We start from the raw sequence: 19,667 nt of genomic DNA, 5'->3' as shown, positions 1-19,667 counted from the left end.
GAGCCAGAAGGGGGCAGGCTTGGGCTTGAAAAGACATCACAGAAGACAGACTCAGCTATAATGATGCCTGAGCAAAGCCAGACTGAATGCTCAGTCGGGGATTTTATCAGGGCTGGTAACAAGCAGGCTGAGCAGTGAAGGATGAAAAAGAGAGCAGGGTAGGTGTTTTCTCTAATGTTCCCACTGATGTATATGGTAAAATACATGAGGGTGCTTCGTCTCTGGTACACTTTAAAAGCTCTCTGCAGAGCCATACAACTTGGCACACAAATGAATTGCCCCCCCCCCCCTTTTTTTTTCTGCCCACCAGCAGAGATTTCTGTTTTTTCTGTTGGTGGGCTCTGATCACTGGTGCCAGGTTTATTTATTTTTTTATTAATTTATTTGTAGTTTTTTAAATAAAATTGTCTCCCTCCCCCCGCCAGCCAATCACGGCGATCCTCTCCCAGGAGAGACTATGAGAGGGGAACGCTGTAGATAGATCGCTGTGCTGTGCAATATAAATAAACAGTCTGATAGCGACGATCGCCGCTGGTAGACTGACAGAGTGGAGCTCTGTCACTCAAGCGGGGATGCGTGGCGTGCGCATCGCCTTTTGGCGTTTAGTAGTCCTGGAGCTGCTACCTTCCCGACACCTGTCAGTGTTAGGCGGTCGGGAAGGGGTTAAAGTCGTGCTGTGACCCAAAACAGACTTACAGGCTTCCTCTTCGCGTGCACGGCAGAGGGAGGGGGAAGAAGCCTGCGCAGAGAGGACCCACATGCCTCCTATTCCGAGTCACAGTGCGACTTTATGTCATAGTCGCCGATCCAATGTCCTGGGAGGAGGAGCTCTTACAGTAGCGTAGACCCGATGGGGCTCGGCTTAAGGTGATTCCTAATGGTGCACCTTCACCACTTGGCAACCTCTGCCATGTTTATCTACGCCCCTTAAAAATTCACCTGAGCCACAGGGGCGTAGATAAGCGACTCCTGATTATTTCCCCGCTGTGTGCGATCACGCGCATGGGTGTACACGTCGGGCACCCACTGATCCGTGATTGACTGATGTGAACAAGTGTTCACAAAGCCAATCAAAGTGCTTGCAAGTTTAAATGAGCACTGCCAAAGCCAATGGCAGTGCTCATTCATTCAGAATGTGTATAAACATTGCATCAGTCTCTATGCTGTTACAGTTACTGAGATCACTCCTGAGAGGATCTCAGATAACTAGAACAGCATTAGTGAGTGATCAGCATCAGTGAGGTTTTTTTTTTTTTTTTTTTTAACCACTTGCGGACCAGGTACATTGAATCAACGTCCAGCAGGTGGTGCTACTGTTCTGACCAGACGTTGATTCAACGTCCGCGCTAACAAACCATCCCGACGCGATCGTGCGCACCTGAGAGGGGAGATTAAGCTGTCATATGACAGCTGGCATCTCCCCTCAGTGATCAGCAGCCATTGCGTATGGCTGCTGATGGCTGCTGATCACGTAATCAAAAGGGGATCGTAGTGATCACTTTGACAGCGGTGGCGGCGGCAGGGGGGAAAGAAGAGGATCCACTCACCTCCCTGCCATTCCAGCGACGATCGGCGCCCCCCTTTGCTCTGGCCGGCATCTCTGCTCCGTCTGACGTCAGCGCCGGGTCCCGGCTTGATGACGTCATTAACCTTCCTGGCGGTAAGCCCGAACTGAGTTCGGGCTATGCCGCCGGAAGGCACCGCTCAGGCCCCGCTGGGCCGATTTGCATAATTTTTTTTTTGCTGCACGCAGCTAGCACTTTGCTAGCTGCGTGCAGTGCCCGATCGCCGCCGCTACCCGCCGATCCGCCGCAATTCCTCTCGCCGCGGCCGCCCCCCCCCCAGACCCCGTGCGCTGCCTGGCCAATCAGTGCCAGGCAGCGCTATGGGGCAGATCGGAGTCCCCTCTGACGTCACGACGTCGGTGACGTCATCCCGCCCGTCGCCATGGCGACGGGGGAAGCCCTCCAGGAGATCCCGTTCTTTGAACGGGATCTCCGGATCTCCGATCGCCGGCGGCGATCGGAGGGGCTGGGGGGATGCCGCTGAGCAGCGGCTATCATGTAGCGAGACTTTGTCTCGCTACATGAAAAAAAAAAAAAAATTAAAAAAAAAAGATTTGCTGCCCCCTGGCGATGTTTTTGCAAACCGCCAGGAGGGTTAAAGTGAATGTTTACCGTATTAAAAAATAAAAAGTCAGATACTCACCTAAGGAGAGGGAAGGCTCGGTCCTAATGAGCCTTCCCCCTCCTCTCCCGGTGCCCGGTCCCGCGCAGGATCCCCCGTGGCAGTATTCGACCAGTTCGGTCAAATACTGCCACTTCCGCATGCCTTCGGGAGCTTTCGGAAGCCTTCGGGAGCACTCGGGCTCCCGATGATGCGGCCGCTCCATACTACGCATGCACGAGCGCCCTCTATGACGCACTCGCGCGTACGTAGTATGGAGCGGCCCGTCTTCTGAAGCCTGAGTGCTCCCGAAGACCTCCGAAGTTCCTGCGGCAGCGGACGCGAACGGGGGAGCCAGCGCAGCACCGAGGGCACCGGGAGAGGAGAGGGAAGGCTCATTAGGACCGAGCCTTCCCTCTCCTTAGGTGAGTATCTGACTTTTTCTTTTTTTAACCGGTAAACATTGGCTTTAAGTCGCGACCCGGACCTGAGCGTCATTTGGAGCGGAGATGCCGGCTGGAGAAAAGGTGGCTGCTGTGGCTCATCGCTGGAGCCTGGAAGGTGAGGGAAAGCTGCCAGCTACAGGGGGGACACCTGCCCAGCCAGTCACAGACGGGATCCGGTCGCCCGACCCCCACCCTCCAAACGCGCCCCCCCCCGGCAAATTGCCCTGGTCCTTAAGGGGGGTTAGGTGGCCGGTCCCAAAGTGGTTAAATAAATTATACCCCCCCATTAACCCCATCCTCCCTGAAATGTGAAAATTGCTGTGGTTTTTAGGTGAAAAACCCGGTGGTTGAGAAGTGGTTAATGTGGAGCCGTTGAACGATCAGGTCCGCTCTACTGCGCAATATTAAGGTGCACCATTAATGGGCACCATAATCTGTGTACAGGGCTTTACTCTGATCACGTCAGTATTTCCTGCTCTGCCTTATGACTGGTGCGAATGTATGTGGGCAGGGCGTGATCCATTCCCCAGCTGAATACATTTGCATACAATTTGCAATAACTCAGAATTTTTTTATTGCTACATGTATTTTTATTACTGTTGTCGTTTTTTTTCCTTATAATTCTACAGCAGGCTATTGCAGTGTGGTTTCCGGTGTGGAGGTAACTGGCAGCCTCCATGTAAGTCTGTGGCATGCTTATCTATTGCAGTGCATGTCCTGCTTTTGTGACGTTGGAGTAGCTGTCAGACTCTGTACAGGAGAAGTGTTGCCCTGCAGTGACGTGGTGTGCATATGTACAGTGCTAACGGGTATAACCAGGAGTGTAGCAATAGGGGGTGCAGAGGCTGCGACTGCATCGGGGCCTGAGGGGGCCCTCCAACTGCAGCATTAGCTCTTGATCGGTCTTGTGCTGGTAATGATCACTTCTCTAGATGTTTTGAATAGTGGAAATCATTAACAAACTGTTCCCCATCCCCTTCTTACACCTCTAATACTGTGGTTGTCCTTGGCAGGTTTTGGTGCGCCACATCAGTTGTTATGTATATAGTGCTTGAGGGCCCAATGTAAAACTTGCACTGGGGCCCATAGCTCCTTAGCTACGCCACTGGGTATAAGCCTCTCCTGTAACATTCAGGTGTCCTTTAATGCAAAATAACGAGGGCAAGTCATTGACCCCAATGATCTCAATAAGGAAGACTCCCTGACCTAAATTTAATGTCTGTAAACACCTGTGCCCTCATGTAAAGGACACCTGGTAAGTGGGATATGGGGGCTGCAATATTTATTACCTTTAAAGCAATACCAATTGCCTGGCTGTCCTGCTGATCTTTTTGGCTGCAGTAATGTCTGAATCACACACCTGAAACAAGCATGCAGCTAATCCAGCCAGGCTTCAATCGGAAACCTCTTATCTGCATGCTTGTCCCCGGTCTATGGCTACAAGTATAAAGCCTGGTACACACTTTCAATTTCCAGAAATGGATTAAAGGACAACTGCAATGAGAGGAATAAGGAGGCTGCCATATTTATTTATTTTTAAACAATACCAGTTGCCTGGCAGTCCTGCTGATCCTCTACCTCTAATACTTTTAGCCATAGCCCCTGAACAAGCATGCAGTAGATCAGGCGACATTATTGTCAGATCTGACAAGACTAGCTGCATGCTTGTTTCTGGTGCTGTTCAGATGCTACTGCAGCCAAATAGCTAAGCAGGGCTGCCAGGCAACTGGTATCATATAAAAGGAAATAAATATGACAACCGCTATATTCTGCTTCCTTCAGTTGTCCTTTAAGATGAAATAGGGCCCCAGGCAGGATAGCACTTTTTGTCCACCGCTGATGGTCACCTGGCTTTGTTTTCTACTAAGATTTGGTGGGGGCTAGCCTCCACCAGGCCCCTAGACTCTCTCCAGGCCCTAGGCAACTGCCCAGAATTGCCTTGTGAATGATCCACCTCTGCCAATCACTGACTGATCACCTCCATGTAGAATGAGCGTTTACCTGCGTCAACTTTTCATAGTATTCTATATCAGTCGACCCTCCTACTACACAGAGGTGGTAATTGGTCAGTGATCAGAGCCAATCATAATAATACTGCGGTGGCGGCGATCTGAAGGATCTGTACCTCCTCGCTCTAGAGCAAGTGGGCCACCTGGCATCAGGGGGAGGGGGCAGGGCTGGCACCAGCTCGCCACCGTTGCACGTGCGACAGTGTAATTCTGTTCATGCGTGGTGCTGGTCTGACACTTTGAGCCACATAGGGGGATGCCATGGCGGTCCAGATTGGGTAGCGCTGCCCCTAAAGCAAGCCCAAAAGCTGCCACATATTTATGGCATGGACAAGCCCGGATTTACCTCACAGAAGCCTATAGACACATATGTCCTGGCACCCTAGACTCCGACCTCCATGATCCTACAAACACCCGCTGAACCGCACTGCATGTTGGCTGGCACAGCCGTCACTTTTCCCTTACTTCCCTTGCCCGTCATAGGTAGCTACCGGTGCCCTTTAGTGTTAGGTAGCCAGAGCAAAGGTATCCTCAGTATTAACCTCCCTGGCGGTAAGCCCGTGCTGAGCACGTGCTGAGCCACCGCTCAGGCCCCGCTGGGCCGATCTGCATAATTTTTTTTTTTGCTACACGCAGCTAGCACTTTGCTAGCTGCGTGTGCAATGCGATCGCCGCTGCTACCCGCCGATCCGCCGCTATTCTTCGCGCCGCGGCCGGCCGCCCCCCCCCCCCCCCAGGCCCCGTGCGCTACCTGGCCAATCAGAGCCAGGCAGCGCTGTGTGGTGGATCGGAGTCCTCTTTGACGTCACGACGTTGATGACGTCGTGACGTCATCCCGCCCGTCGCCATGGCGACGGGGGAAGCCCTCCAGGAGATCCCGTTCTTTGAACAGGATCTCCAATCGCCTCCGGCGATCGGAGGGGCTGGGATGATGCCGCTGAGTAGCGGCTATCATGTAGCGAGACCTTGTCTCGCTACATGAAAAAGAAAAACATTTTTAATGTTGGACCTTTGAAGGTAGGACTGGCAATGCTTAGGAGAGCTCACGGAGAAGCATGTGATCAGTTTGATCAGCTGATAAGATTTGTAAGGCTCTGATTGGCTGGTCCTGATCTTGCGGTACACCAGGAAGCCATCACAGCAAATCAGAACCTCACAAATCTATGAGCTGATCAAACTGATCACATGCTTCTCCGTGAGTTCTCCTAAGCATTGTCATCCCTATATGAAGGTAAAGGCCGATGTCGGACTAAAGGTGGCCCATATACATATACGGTACAATCAAATAGTTTGATTTTTTTCCAGTTTCTTTGACCAAAACGATCGAATAGAGAAGAATCTGTTTTTTTTTTTTTTTATCAACCGAAAAAAGATACATTTTTTTCGATAAAATCTGATCAATTGTGTTGGAAAAATCAGGCTGATTGTTTTGGAAATGAAGCAGTGTAAGGCAAGATTGATAAATAATTTAATAGATCAAATCTTATAAAAAATTAAGAAATTGAATCCTGTATCATCATCTTCAGTCCGACCAAGGATTAGAAAGGTAAAAGGAAAGGAATATGGCGGCCTCCATATCCCAGGCTCTGGTGTCCTTTAAAGAGAACCTAAACGGAGAAGGATATGGATTTTTCCTTTTAAAATAATACCAGTTGCCGGGCTCTCCTGCTGATCCTGTGTCTCTAATACTTTTAGCCACAGCCCCTGAACAAGCATGCAGATCAGGTGCTCTGACTGAAGTCAGACTGGATTAGCTGCACGCTTGTTTCAGGTGTGTGATTCAGCCACTACTGCAGCCAAAGAGATCAGCAGGACTGCCAGGCAACCAGTATTCTTTAGAAGGAAACATCCATATCCCTCTCAGTTAAGGTTCCCTTTAACCTTGCAGATGGTGCAGCGGTCTATTTATAGTAACTGATAACTAAATTGCCAGAGGTTCTAGAACTGCCCTTACAGGGAGAGCTACAGTACAATCGGTTTGTATCGTTCTGCATTGGTTTGTCACATGTGTGGGGCTGCTGCATGTCGTAATATTGTGTAGATGAAATAAACTGATTTTACAGAAGTAAAGATGGCGTTTTCTTCACCGTCCACATTAGGAGCTGATCCAGAACGCGGACGACGCTAAGGCCAGCGAGGTCATTTTCATCTATGATGAGCGAGAGTATGGGAAGGACTCCCTCTACTCCAAGAAACTCCAGGTTGTCCAAGGTAAGAGTCGTGATCCACAGACGGGTAAAGCTAGGCGCACACAAACCCAATCCTCGTTCAATCGATTTAAAAAATGTCATTGTAAATTAATAGACTGCAGTAGAATGCAATGCAATCAATGTGCAGTAAATTTTGTAGTGGGAGGAGATCCAACAGGAGAAAAGCAAAAAAAAAAAAAGATAATTTTGAAGATGATTTTGCATGCTAAAATGTGTACCCAGCCTAATAGATGAGTTCAGTAGCCTGGCAAGGGCTTCTTGACATCTGAAATCGCTGACACCAGTGATTTTGAAATTATTATTTTTTTGCGCATGTTTTTCCCCTTCCCCGCGCTTACCTGCACGCTTTGATTTTGTATAAAGCACTTTTGTAAAATGCTTTTGCAGAGCGATTCAATTTTTTCTCTTCCTGACGTCAGGAAGTGAACTCTTTCACCCGGAAATGAATAAATACAATTTATTCATGAAAGCGCTGGGGAAATCATTATACAAAGCGTTTTCTTCAAGCGCTTTGCAATTTCCCTTTACCTTCCATTGAGGCAAATGGCTCCAAAAATGGTCCAGGCAGCGCTTTGCTGAGCGGATCGGAATCGAACCGCTCAGATAAGAACACTCTCATAGGGAATCATTGCACACGCAAATCGCCAGCACTTAAAAAAAGGCAACATCGCCTTAGGTGTGAACAAGCTCTAAGGCCCGGTGCACACCAAAACCTGCTAGCAGATTTTGAAACGCTTTTTCTTATTTTTCTGTAGTGTTTCAGCTAGCATTTTGCGGTTTTGGGAAGCGTTTTTGTGTAGCAGATTTCATATATTGTTACAGTAAGGCCCGGTTCACATTAGCGGTCGCCGTCCGGAATCGCCGTGCTGGAGCCGGACCGCATGCAGAACGGACGGAACGGACGCACGGCATAGCAATGAAAGCCTATGCGTCCGTTCACATGCGTCCGTTTCGTCCGGACCGGATCCGGACCAGATCCGGACTCCGGCATAAGACCCAACATGCGCTATTTTTTGGTCCGGCTCCTCCGGCAGCCGTATCCGGAGCGGAGCCGGACTGCACCATCCGGCCAATACAAACCAATGAGAACCGGAGAGCGCACAACACACTGGCTAAAAATCCGGATGTTCTACCCCACTTCCTATGCGTGAGATACATTGACCAAGCGTATCCGCAGCTGCAAACGGCTGCAAAAACGCCCAAAAACCCGCTCGGTGTGCACCAGCCCTATGAGAGTATACAGAGCTGGACAGGACTCGCATGAAGACCTGTAAGCAAAGAGAAATGAAGGATGATGTTTTTGCTCAGGCACATGTCTAGTACTCTGAGCCTCCCTCGGAAGGAACCAACTACCGTATATACTGTACATAGTAACATAGTTTGGGTAAAAGAAGACTTCCATCCATCAAGTTCAACCAGAAAGAAAAATAAATCAATAAACTGTCCTGAACCCGCACATATCCCAGTTGATCCAGGGGAAGGCAAAAAAAAACAAAAAACAAAAAACTTACAAGGCCTGTACCAATTAGCCTTAAAAGAGAAAAAATCCTTCTTTGCTCCAGATGGCAGTCCTATAAATCCCTGGATCAACTCTTTCGGGATTTGGGATGCCCTTCAATGCAAGGAAAGCATCCAAGACCTCTTTAAATGCAGATATAGAGTTTGCCGTAACTACTTCCGCTTGTCTGTTGGTACAACTCTAGGAACTAAAAGCTCATCTGCCAAGCGTTTGTATTGCCCTGTGATGTATTTATGCCTGTTAATCAGGTCACTGCTCAGTTGCCTTTTTTCCAAGCTAAATAAGCCCAGTGTGCTTATTGTCGCTGAGTGCTTCCAAAGACTGTCAGCTCCGTACTACTCACGTGCATGCGCTGTAGGAAACCACCTGTTTTTGGAAGCTCAGGAACACGATTGCTTCTGAGGGCTCCTAGCGGCGGCACTGTTGAACAGGGAACAGCACTGGAACAATTCCACCAACAGAGAATAGGGAAGGCTCTGCAGGATCCAGAGCATTCCCTCTCTGTAGGTAAGTATCTAACTTGTTTTACTTTAATTATACATGTTCACTTGAAGTGTAGGTTATAATCTAAAGAACAGGAGTCCGATGTCTTTTAAGAAGAAAACAAAAACAAAAAACATATATTAACCAAGTTGGCTTTAATACCTTCTATTCTTTGCTGATGTAGCTTTCTACTCTTCCAGGTCCAGCTCTTCTGGCCTACAACAATGAGGTGTTCTCTGACCAAGACTGGGACGGGATCCAGAGGCCCGGTAACAGCATCAAGCGCAAAGATCCGGACACGGTGGGAAGATTTGGACTTGGGTTCAACTCCGTGTACCATATTACAGGTGGGTATGAAGTGAGATTGAGCGTATCGGAGTAAGCATAAGTTGGTAGATGTGTGATATGGATCCAGCAGTAGACCAATCCAAAAATCTCAATAAACTAGAGACCGTTCACCCTGGACCACTAATCCTGTTCACAACATGCTGTGCTTGTCCTTGCTGTGAACTGTTAAAGAGAACCTGGAACAAAAAAAGTTCCCCTGGGGGGTACTACTCACCTCAGGAGGGGGAAGCCTCAGGGTCCCAATGAGGCTTCCCACTCCCCTGTAGCTGCAGGCAATCCAGCGCTGGCTCCCCCGAATTGTCCGGCAATCCTCCCTCGACAAGCCTGATAAGCGCTGATTTATTTACTTTTCCTGGCTCCAGCGGAGGCGCTGTTGTAGCTCTCCACACAGATATAGGCGAAAATAGCTGATCTCCGTCGGGTCCGCTCTACTGCGCAGGCACAGGAGACTTGCGCCTGCGCAGTAGAGCGGCCCGACAGCGATCGGCTATTTCCACCTATCTCCGAGCGGAGAGCCAATACTGCACCTGCACTGGAGCCGGGAAGGTAAATATTTACATCCCCACTGTTCGGGGAGCTTTATCTCCGCCACCATTGGACTGAGGAGGACGGGGGAAGCCTCAATAGGATCCGGAGGCTTCCCCCACCCCAGGTGAGTACCCCCCAGGGGAGGTTTTTCTCATTACAGGTTTTCTTTAAGGTGGTTACCCGTTTGCAGAGTTGACGTCCTTCTACCAACCATCTTTAGAGGAGAATGAACTTGCTTTCTACAAGTGCTTCCCCCACTATCATCATATTGAGAGGGGTGATCTGGCAGCTTTCCTGCTGTCAGAGTCAGAGTGAGATGTCTAGCACTTTCCCTATTAGCCTCCAATAGTAGACATTTGTGTATTGCTATGTACACATGTTAGATTATCCTCTGCCATGGATAATTTAAAGACCGCCTCAGCCAAGAATCTAGCCCCTCCTTTAGTATAAATGGAAGTATAGTGCAGCTATAATAACTAAAGGTAGCGATGATGGGCAGATTCAACCAAGAGACCAATCTCTCTCTATTATACACATAGCAGAAGCAGAGTGAAGCGAGAAATGATCACTAGATACTTTGATACTAGATACTTAAAAATAGCAGCTATGCAATAGCAGCTTTAAGAGCAGATAAACTATACTTTAGGAACTTGTAGTTTGGAAACAGACGATATTTGTGCACAAAAACATATATACGATAACTGTATGAGTAATAAAAAGAAGGAAAATGTGTTTTTATTCAATCCAATAGTGATTGGCCAATGACTGATCAATTTTGCCACCACCATGTAGCATAAGGGCCAACAGATTTTGTATACAACGAGGAGACAGCATAGGTACACTTTCAAACTACATGGAAATGGTAAAATGTAGCCAATGATCGGCCAATCAAAATTTGTGTGTCAGGCTTAAAATACTTAAAATATGTTTGGTATTAGAGTACTTGTTTGCCTACGTTTTAGCACTTTTTTAATTGCTAAGTGCTGAAAAGTTACTCTTTAGACAAGGTGAAAACGTATCTCCTGGCAGAAAATGCAGGAAAAAAAGCTTATTGTAGCCGTAGTATCTTTGTACTTGCTTTTAGCAATGGCCCGTGATATGCTATGAATTGTGGCTTTCATGCAAATGATATGTGGCTTGAAATTGGACCAGTCATCAGTATCGGCAGAAAGTGCCTCTGATTGGCCAAAACCCACTTTGCATCTAATTTGCATGCTATCAGAAATAATTAGCATCCCACTGACTATATTTACTTTTTTTTCTGCATATGAACAGTTTATTAACAGCTTCCTGTTGTGAATTAATTTCCTGCAACGCCTTCTCAAATTCGTATATGTCCTGTTTCCTACCAGATTACCCAGCCATCTTCAGTGGAAACAATTTTGGCTTTCTGGACCCCCAGGAAGAGATCTTGCACAGAGGAGGTCGTCTGTGGAACCTTGAGAAAGATGGCCGTGAGATAGAGGAACTTTCAGATCAATTTCAACCTTTCCAAAAGGCCTTGGAGTCCCTTGACGTGGGCTCCTGGGAGGAAATTCGCCATTCCGGACATTTCAGGGGAACCCTCTTTCGTTTCCCTCTCCGATTAGATCCTTCTGAAATTTCAGAGAACATTTACAATTCAGAGAGGGTCCAAGAGCTGTTTGAGTCTTTCATAAAAGATGCCAGCATCAGCCTTCTTTTCCTCCGTCACGTGACTAGAGTGTCTCTGAAGAAAATTGACAAGGAAGGAGTGCTAACACCACTCTTAAGCACTGTTGTTTCTATTGAAGAGACCCATGAAAGCACTACAGCTGGGCTGGATGTTAAAACACACCTGAAAGTTACTACACTAACACGTTGTGGAAGTGAAGAGGAAGAAAGTAAGTGGTTGGTGACCTCTTGTGCTGTCCAAGATGACTTATTTCCAGACTTGACAGAGTTGAGCATCAAACTCTGCAACAAACCATCACTTGACCTGGCATACCCCTTATCTGAGACCAATATGGACTTGTATGGAGGTCGGTTAAGTTGCATTTTGCCCCTTCCAGACAAAGAGGAGAATCGGACTGGTCTACCCTTAGTCATAAATGGGTGTTTTGATCTTACTGATGACAGGAGAAGCTTGAAGTGGCTTGAAGTAGACCAGCAACATGATGAAGCTGCCAAGTGGAACCATATCCTGGTGGAACAGGTTTTGCCTCTGCTATATACACATGCAGTCCGTAATGTGGTTGCTCTTGTCAAGTTGTCCAAAATTCCAGCAGAAGTGGCACAAAGCATTTGGCCGGACCCAGAAAAGACACAACATAAACACAAATGGCATACTCTTGTAAAGAAAATAGCCATGAACTTGGTGAAAGAAAGAGTTTTTCAAACAGCTGACCAGTCTTACTGGATAACTGCAAAAGAGGCGATTTTTCTAGTTTCTGAACATGAAGACCACCATGCTGGTTTAGAGGAGCTTCTTCTGTTACTGAAAGTTCCACTAGTTAAAGTTCCAAGACATGTCTACTCAACCCTCCAGCTAGCCTCAAAACCAAATCCTGTTTCTCCACATTTGGTGAGGCAGAAGTTGCGCAACAGCAACATGTGGCATCCGTTCTCACAAGAAAAAAAGCAATCCATTCTGAAGTATATCATCAGCGATGGACAGTACACCGAGCTGCTGAATCTTCAACTAGTACCCTTAGCAGATGGATCCTTCACAAGTTTCCAAAATGCAGAGGACAGCATGATTTACATAGACAGTGAAGACTTTCCTAGGTAAGCTTCTTCCATCTCCAGTCTTGTAGTTCTAGGGTATTTTGTTGGTGAAAAAGTTGTTTTAATCTGTAGCCATTCAAAGCCTGTCTTCACTGGCATAACAATAGGGCCTGCAGCCCCCCCCTCCTGGGGCCCGCTTGGGCCGTTTTGGGGGGCTGGAGGGGTCGCAGCATGTGGGGAAAGCCATGGTCACAGTTGGCGGGGAGGGGGGATGGTCCCCCCCCTCCCTCACCTCGGGGCTCTCCCCTCTGCGCTCCCCTCCAGCTTAAATTACTGTCTGGGCAGTGGCAGCTACATACCTTCCGTGCGCTTCAGCGTGCGTTCTTCTCTAGTCTCTGATGCGACTTCCTATTTATACAGGAAGTCGCTTCAGAGACTAAAGAGAGGAACGCACGCTGGAGCGCACGGAAGGTATGTAGCTGCCGCTGCCCGCCGCTGCCCAGACAGTAATTTAAGCTGGAGGGGAGCGCAGAGGGGAGAGCCCCGAGGTGAGGGGGGGGACGTCTCCCCTCCCCGCCAAGCACGGCCATGGCTTTCCCCTCATGCTGCGACCCCTCCAGCCCCCCAAAACAGCCCGAGCGGGCCCTGGTGGGGGGGCCTGCTCAGAATTTCTGCAGGGGGGGGCCCGGTGGGGCCTAGTTACGCCACTGCCTGTCTTCAAAAGATGGTAAAATATTTTAGTTTTGGATGGTCTCAAAAGAGATTGCACTCTCCTATGCCTTTTAACTGTGGTCTGTAACTCCACTAGAGATTTTACCTTACGTTCTATAGCTGGCTTCTTTCTGGACTCCTATAGTAAACCTGAGACAATTATGGCAAAATGATTTACACTTACCTGTGGCTTTCTCCAGCCCCCTGTAGTCCGTTCGCTCCCTCCGTGTCCGTTCAGTCCCCTCCGTTCTGCTACTGTAAAGTCCGCAATACAGTTGGGTTACGGCTACTGAGCTAGCATGGTCCCGCCCGTGCACCCACTAATCACGGTTCCGTAGCCGGGAGCCTTCTGCACAAGTGCAGTTACAGTCTTAAAAAAAAAACTGCATATGCAGAACGCTCCCGTTAAATGGAGCGCGGTTGGGTGGTGTGTGCAGTAGTTGCCAACTGGCCCAGTTATGGACTTTACTGGTGCTGACAGCGGCACAATCGAGAGGCCTGGGAGGATGAGGAAGGGAGCTGATGGACTACAGGGGACTAGAAGAAACCCCAGCTAAGTAAAAGTGCCTAATTCCTGTTTGTCTTAAGTACACTTTAACCGTTGATTTCAGGGCTGGAAATTGTAGAACACAATAAATCTTGAGGGCCCCAGAGCTTCCCAGACTAGAGAATATATAATTATTTTTTTTTCTATTTGATGCTTCTTCAGTCCCCATCTGAAGTGAGGGAAAGTATCATTAGGGACAGAAACAGCTTGCAAATCCCAAATTGGTTGCAATTCTTTTCCCCACTATCCAAAGCTAAAACCATCCTTCACCTGGAGTTTTAAGACAACTGTAGCAAGAGGTATATGGAGACTGCCATTTTTATTGCCCTTTAAGCCAGGGCTGTGGAGTCAGTACAAAAATCTTTCGACTCCAACTTCAACTTCGACGCCTCAGTTTATGAAACCACGACTCAAACTCTGACTCCGGGTACCCAAAATTGCTCCGACCTGGACTCCGACTCCTTAGTCTGATACTTAACAGGGCTGTGGATTTTGTACAAAAATCATCTAACTCCTCAGTTTATGAAATCAACGACTCCAACTCCGACTCCGGTTTCCCAAACTTGCCCCGACTCCGACTCCAACTCCACAGCCCTGCTTTAAGCAATACCAGTTGCCTGGCTGTCCTGCGGATCCTCTGCCTCTAATACTTTTAACCATAGACCCTGAACAAGCATGCAGCAGATCAGGTGTTTCTGACATTATTGTCAGATGTAGCCACATAGATCATCAGGGCTGCCAGGCAACTGGCATTGTGTAAAAGGAAATAATATGGCAGCCTCCATACTGTTCTCTCTTCAGTTGTCCTTTAAGGCGATGCTATAGTGGCTTGGCGGCATACTACGTGATCTTGCCACTTCAGCAGTGCAGTCCCATTGAGTCTCCACCCCCTCAGTGGTTGAGACCAGGGCGTGACAGTGGGATGTAAGGAAGTGTGTGGCTTATGCAAAAGGGGTGCATTATGTTTCATAGTCACTAACATTTTGTTTTTCTGTTGTTTTGTTTTTGTACACAGAGTCTTATTACCTGGACTTGCACATAGGTTTATTCCTGAAGATCTGCCTGCTGATCTCCGCCTGTTCTTCACAGATCTTGGAAAAGCCAGTAAGGATATTTGCATTGTTTAAATACAAAACTTAAATGCCTACTTTGGGTTTTGTGTGAATGTAGCAATGTTGTGTGTTGGATTTTAACATTCCTGTCACCCTTGTGGAGAGACCTCCTGACCAAATCCCCTCAAGTGAACCTGGCTTGCTTATTTCCTCCTGGTCTGAAGGCCACTGGAGAACAGGTGGCTAACGTGATGTTAAAGTGGGGGTGTCAAATACAAAGTGGTCCGCAATTGAACACTGGGACCAGGTCAGGGGCCAACCTCAATGAACAGCGGCCACGTCCCTCCTTCATAAAGTTCCCTTGTGTATAATGCCCCCCCCCCCCATACAGTTCCCTTGTGTCTAGTGACCCCCCCCCCCCATACAGTGTCCTGGTGTCTCTGAGCTTTCCCCTCCCTCCTCCCCCATATGGCTTCCCAGTTATTTAGGCCTTCACTCTCAACATAGCTTCCCTGGTGGTTTAGAGTGGGCCAAGCTATGCACAATGGGGAAGCTACTTGTGGGACAAATTTCATGGCTCTGCAGGCCAGATTTGGCCCACGGGCCAGAGTTTGACATGCGTGTGTTAGAGGTATCTGCTTGTATAAGGAAAGCATCATTCATGCCTGTGTTACCACCAGCGGCCTGATGCTGCAGTATAGAGTCACACTTTGTGGCTGGAAGAGTCTGTACAGACTGCTGCGCTTTTAAAATCGCATGCGATTTTTTTAAATCGCAAGCCTTCATGAGAATAGGAAAAGTGCATCGCACCAGTGTGTACAGGTCTTCACGATTTTCATTATTTCTCAAAAGACCTTGCGATTAAAAAGCGCTTGCGATTTGAAAAGCGCAACGCAAGCGCAGCAGTGTGTACAGGCCCTTACTGGGGAGAAGTAGTTAATTGGGTGCGAATCATTCCATCCTGCATACAAATTTAACCACTTCAGGTTTCAGAGTTTTTACCCCAATTTTAGCATTTGTTGTCACAGCAATACCATGTTTAATAAATTGTGCCATCAAAGTTATGTATATTGCTGCACAAAAGAAAAGAGATGTGTGCTCAGACCAGTCAACTCCTGACTTCATTACTGGCTGCCTCAAGTCTGCTGACTAATTAAAATGGCAAAGCGTTTGCATAATGCATTCGCCTACCAGAATGTGCAGGATCTAAACCAGGTATGTCAAACCGGTCCTACGAGGGCCGAGGTCCTCACACATTTTTGATACAGCTCAAATGAATTGATGGGTCTGAATCAGGAAAGGCGTGGTCCATCAGGTAGAACACATTCCTCTCTTTCTCAGTCCATCCTAAACACTGGCATGGATCTGGCCCTCCAGGCCTGGAGTTCCACACCTGTGCTCTAAACTATCAACCTGCCTTTCCTGCAGGAGTTGGCCCACACAATATACATTGCATCTCAACAGGGGTGCCGCGTGTAGGCCTCCTTGTACCCCCAAGAAAGGAAGGGCAGCGCAGACACCCCCAAAAACCTGGAAGCGCTGCAACTGCCCCCCCCCCCCGAGAGGGGGGAGCGAGATTACATGGCCGGTTCGCCCCCCAGACATAGCCTGTGTCTGGGGGGGACCACCCATTCAGCCCCCCCAAAGGATAGATTCCCTACCTTGCGTATTTACTTACCTGTGGGGCAAAATTGCATGTCCTGGGAACGAACACACCAATGGTGGGGTGAGGGGGGGGGGGGGGGCAGGGCGCAGTTATGTATATTTTTTTTTTCAGGATAATCTAGGCTTAATATTTTTGTTTTTTAAGAATTGTTTAATTTTAAAGGCATTTTACAGGGGAAAATTAGGCATAAATGCAGAAAATAGGAGGCACAAAGGGGTACAGAGGAATGCACAGGGGGTGAAGGCAGCACAAAGTGACAGAAAGAGTCACAGGGGGGAAAAAGGAAGCACAATGATGGGAGCAGAAGGCGTCACAAAGGGGGACAGAGGGAAGCGCAGGAGGGCAGAGGTGGCACAGGGAGACAGGAGGCACAAAGGGACAGCAGGGGTAGAGGTGGCACGAGGGAATTCAGGGGAGGGGCTTAATCAGGGGCATAGTTTCCCCAGGACAAATATCACTCATTGCAATGGCCTGGAATGCCTTTGCCTAAGAATGACCCCTTGGGCCATGGCACCATGGGAGGGGGTTCAGTTACAATATCAGTCACACAACCCTCCTTGATGATATATTTGAGAAGAGGTAAAGGTTTCTTGTGGGGAAGGGGGTACTGATTGGCATGAAGTTCAATCCTGGGATAAAGTTCCTCTTTAACCATTTCAGCCCGCGGGTATTTTTCACCTGTCAGCGCTCCTCCCATTCATTCCCCGATAACTTTATCACTACTTATCACAACTAAATGATCTATACCTTGTTTGTTCTGCGGCCAATTAGGCTTTCTTTGGGTGGTACATTATGCTAAGAATTATTTTATTCTAAATGCATTATGATGGGAATAATAAGAAAAAAATGGAAAAAAATCGTTATTTTTCTAGTTTTCAGCCATTATAGTTTTAAAATAATTCATGCTACCATAATTAAAATTCACACATTTTATTTTGCCATTTGTCCCAGTTATTGCAACGTTAAAATTCTATCCCTAGTACAATGTATGGTGACAATATTTTATTTGGAAATAAAGGTGCATGTTTTCAGTTTTACATCCATCACTCATTTTTAGTCCATTATTTCATAATTATACGCCCTCTTGTCATAAATATGATTCTTTTTTTCTTCCCTAAAGTCAGTAGGTGTACTTTACTAATTGGCCACAAGATGTCCCGGCTGAGAAAAAATCCTATTAGCGTACTTTGTACGCTACATAGGATACAATGTATTGTTACATTGTAACTAGGAGAAGTGACGTAGGCTTCCATCAGAAGCCTCCGATCACAGTGGCGGTGGGGAGATTATGAATGGAAACATTGTTTCCATTAATAAATTTAACGATCGGGCGGTGGAAATCAGCAGCGGGAGATAGTTCGGCGGCTCTATCTAAAGGTGGCCACTAACGGTCCAACTTCTATCGAAAAATCGTTCGAACGATCAGAAATTCTGATCGGATTGGTTGTAAATAATCTCCATTGGCGGGCACAATCGATTATGAACGAGTGAAAAAAATGTCGTCCGAATGAATTTTCGTCGAACCAAAATTTAGATTTTCTTGTTGGTTGTGATAGATAGGAAGCAAAGATTGGTTCGTTGATGGTGTAGTGAACGATGTGTTACAATATTTTACTTCCGATCAGAATTTCTGATCGCTCGAATGATTTTTCGATAGAAATTGGACAATTAGTGGCCAGCTTAAGAATAAACACTGTTTTTGAACAAACAGTGTTTATTCTCAGCGGACATGTTCGGATTGGCACATGGGACTTTTGTCCCCTGCAGCCAATCCACCCTGCAAGCAGCAGCAGTGCAATCACGGGCATCTGTCCGCACGATCACCTGCAGACCCCCCCAGACTGCAGAGACGTGACTAGCGCGTCCCTGCAGCTCTAGCACCTGCTGCTGCGGACGTGACGCTCACGTCCGCGCGTCATAAATAGTTAAAGGACAACTGAAGTGAGAAGAATATGGGGGCTGCCATTTTTATTTACTTTTATACAGTACCAGTTGCCTTTCAGGCCTGCTACTCTATTAGGATGCAGCTAATGTCAGAAACACCTGATCTGCTGCATGCTTGTTCAGGGTTTATGGCTAAAAATATTAGAGGCAGAGGATTAGCAGGATATCCAGGCAACTGGTATTGCTTAAAAGGAAATAAATATGGCAGCCTCCATATCCCTCTTGCTTCAGTTGCCCTTTAAATGGTTTTATGTCAACTTTTTTTGATGGGATAAAAATGTGCTTGATACATGACAGAAGGTGCAGTTGTTGCCAATCTTATTCTCTTGAGGCCCACTATAGCTTTCTTTGGCAATGCACATGTTAGGAAGATGACATGGCGTTGAGTTCATAGACCTCACTATGGTATGATATGCCCCAGATGAGAGCTGTAAACGATTGCCACCATACATCAGTGGGTTTCTACTAAATTGAGGTTGTGCATGTAAAATCCCTAGCAGTAGGTTCTTCATTCCAGGAGAACTACATTGACTGACCCTTTAGTCTTTTGTCATGGCCTTGCACGATTAATTACCTGTGAAGATTATTATTATGTATTGGATTTATATAGGGCCAACATATTACACAGCGCTGTACAATAAATAGGATTACAGACAATGATAACGGGTGACCGCACAATACAGGTAATAGACAATAGATACAACAATACAGGTAACAAGCAATAAGATACACAACACAAGGCAGTTAGTAATGCAATGCCAGATCATACACACCGGAGAGGTAGTGGTAAAAATACAAGTACCCATATTTCTAGGTAAAGTGCACACCGTCATGTATGATACACAAGGGGAGAGGGCCCTGCCAAATGCTTACAGTCTAGAGGGGAGGGGTTGGTGACACGAAAGGAGGGGGGGCAGCAAGAAGTTCTTGGCAGAGAGGGTTAGGGCAGTGTTCAGTTGATATAGGCCTCCTTGAAGAAGTGAGTTTTGAGTGCTTTTTTGAAGGTGTTGAAGGCGGGGGCAAGCCTGATGGGTTTGCCCGCACCATGGGAAGATGTTTTTTATTTCCGGAGAGTGGACAGCTTGCATATATTAACCCATTATTAACGATCAGCCAATACCAAAATATACATTCTGAGTAGAATTGGTCCAAAAGGACACCTGACGTGAGAAGGCTGCCATTATTTATTTCCTTTTAAACTATGCAGATTGCCTGGTTGTCCTGCTGATCTCTCTCTCGAATACTTGTAGCCATAGACCTGGGATGTCAAACTCAAATACAAAGTGGGCCGAAACTGAACTGTAGGACAAGGTCACGAGGGCCAACCTCAATGCCTAGTGGTTACCTCCATCC

At 47.3% G+C, this 19,667-nt stretch overlaps 1 protein-coding gene across 3 annotated transcripts in view; it reads left to right on the top strand.

Moving 5' to 3' along the window:
* Positions 1–19,667, top strand: part of LOC137521902 (sacsin-like) — an 88,380-nt gene that overhangs the window by 53,528 nt on the left and 15,185 nt on the right. For all 3 annotated transcript variants that reach the window (XM_068241772.1, XM_068241771.1, XM_068241770.1), the window contains exons 4-7: positions 6,721–6,832; positions 9,034–9,180; positions 11,062–12,454; positions 14,668–14,756. In XM_068241772.1, the coding sequence (XP_068097873.1) occupies positions 6,721–6,832; positions 9,034–9,180; positions 11,062–12,454; positions 14,668–14,756 (1,741 nt within the window). The remainder of the gene's footprint in view (positions 1–6,720; positions 6,833–9,033; positions 9,181–11,061; positions 12,455–14,667; positions 14,757–19,667) is intronic.

The sequence above is a fragment of the Hyperolius riggenbachi genome, chromosome 6, assembly GCF_040937935.1.
Source record: "Hyperolius riggenbachi isolate aHypRig1 chromosome 6, aHypRig1.pri, whole genome shotgun sequence".
Lineage (NCBI taxonomy): Eukaryota > Metazoa > Chordata > Amphibia > Anura > Hyperoliidae > Hyperolius > Hyperolius riggenbachi.
Note: the sequence above shows the minus strand (reverse complement) of the source record. Positions and strands in the feature narration are given on the sequence as shown.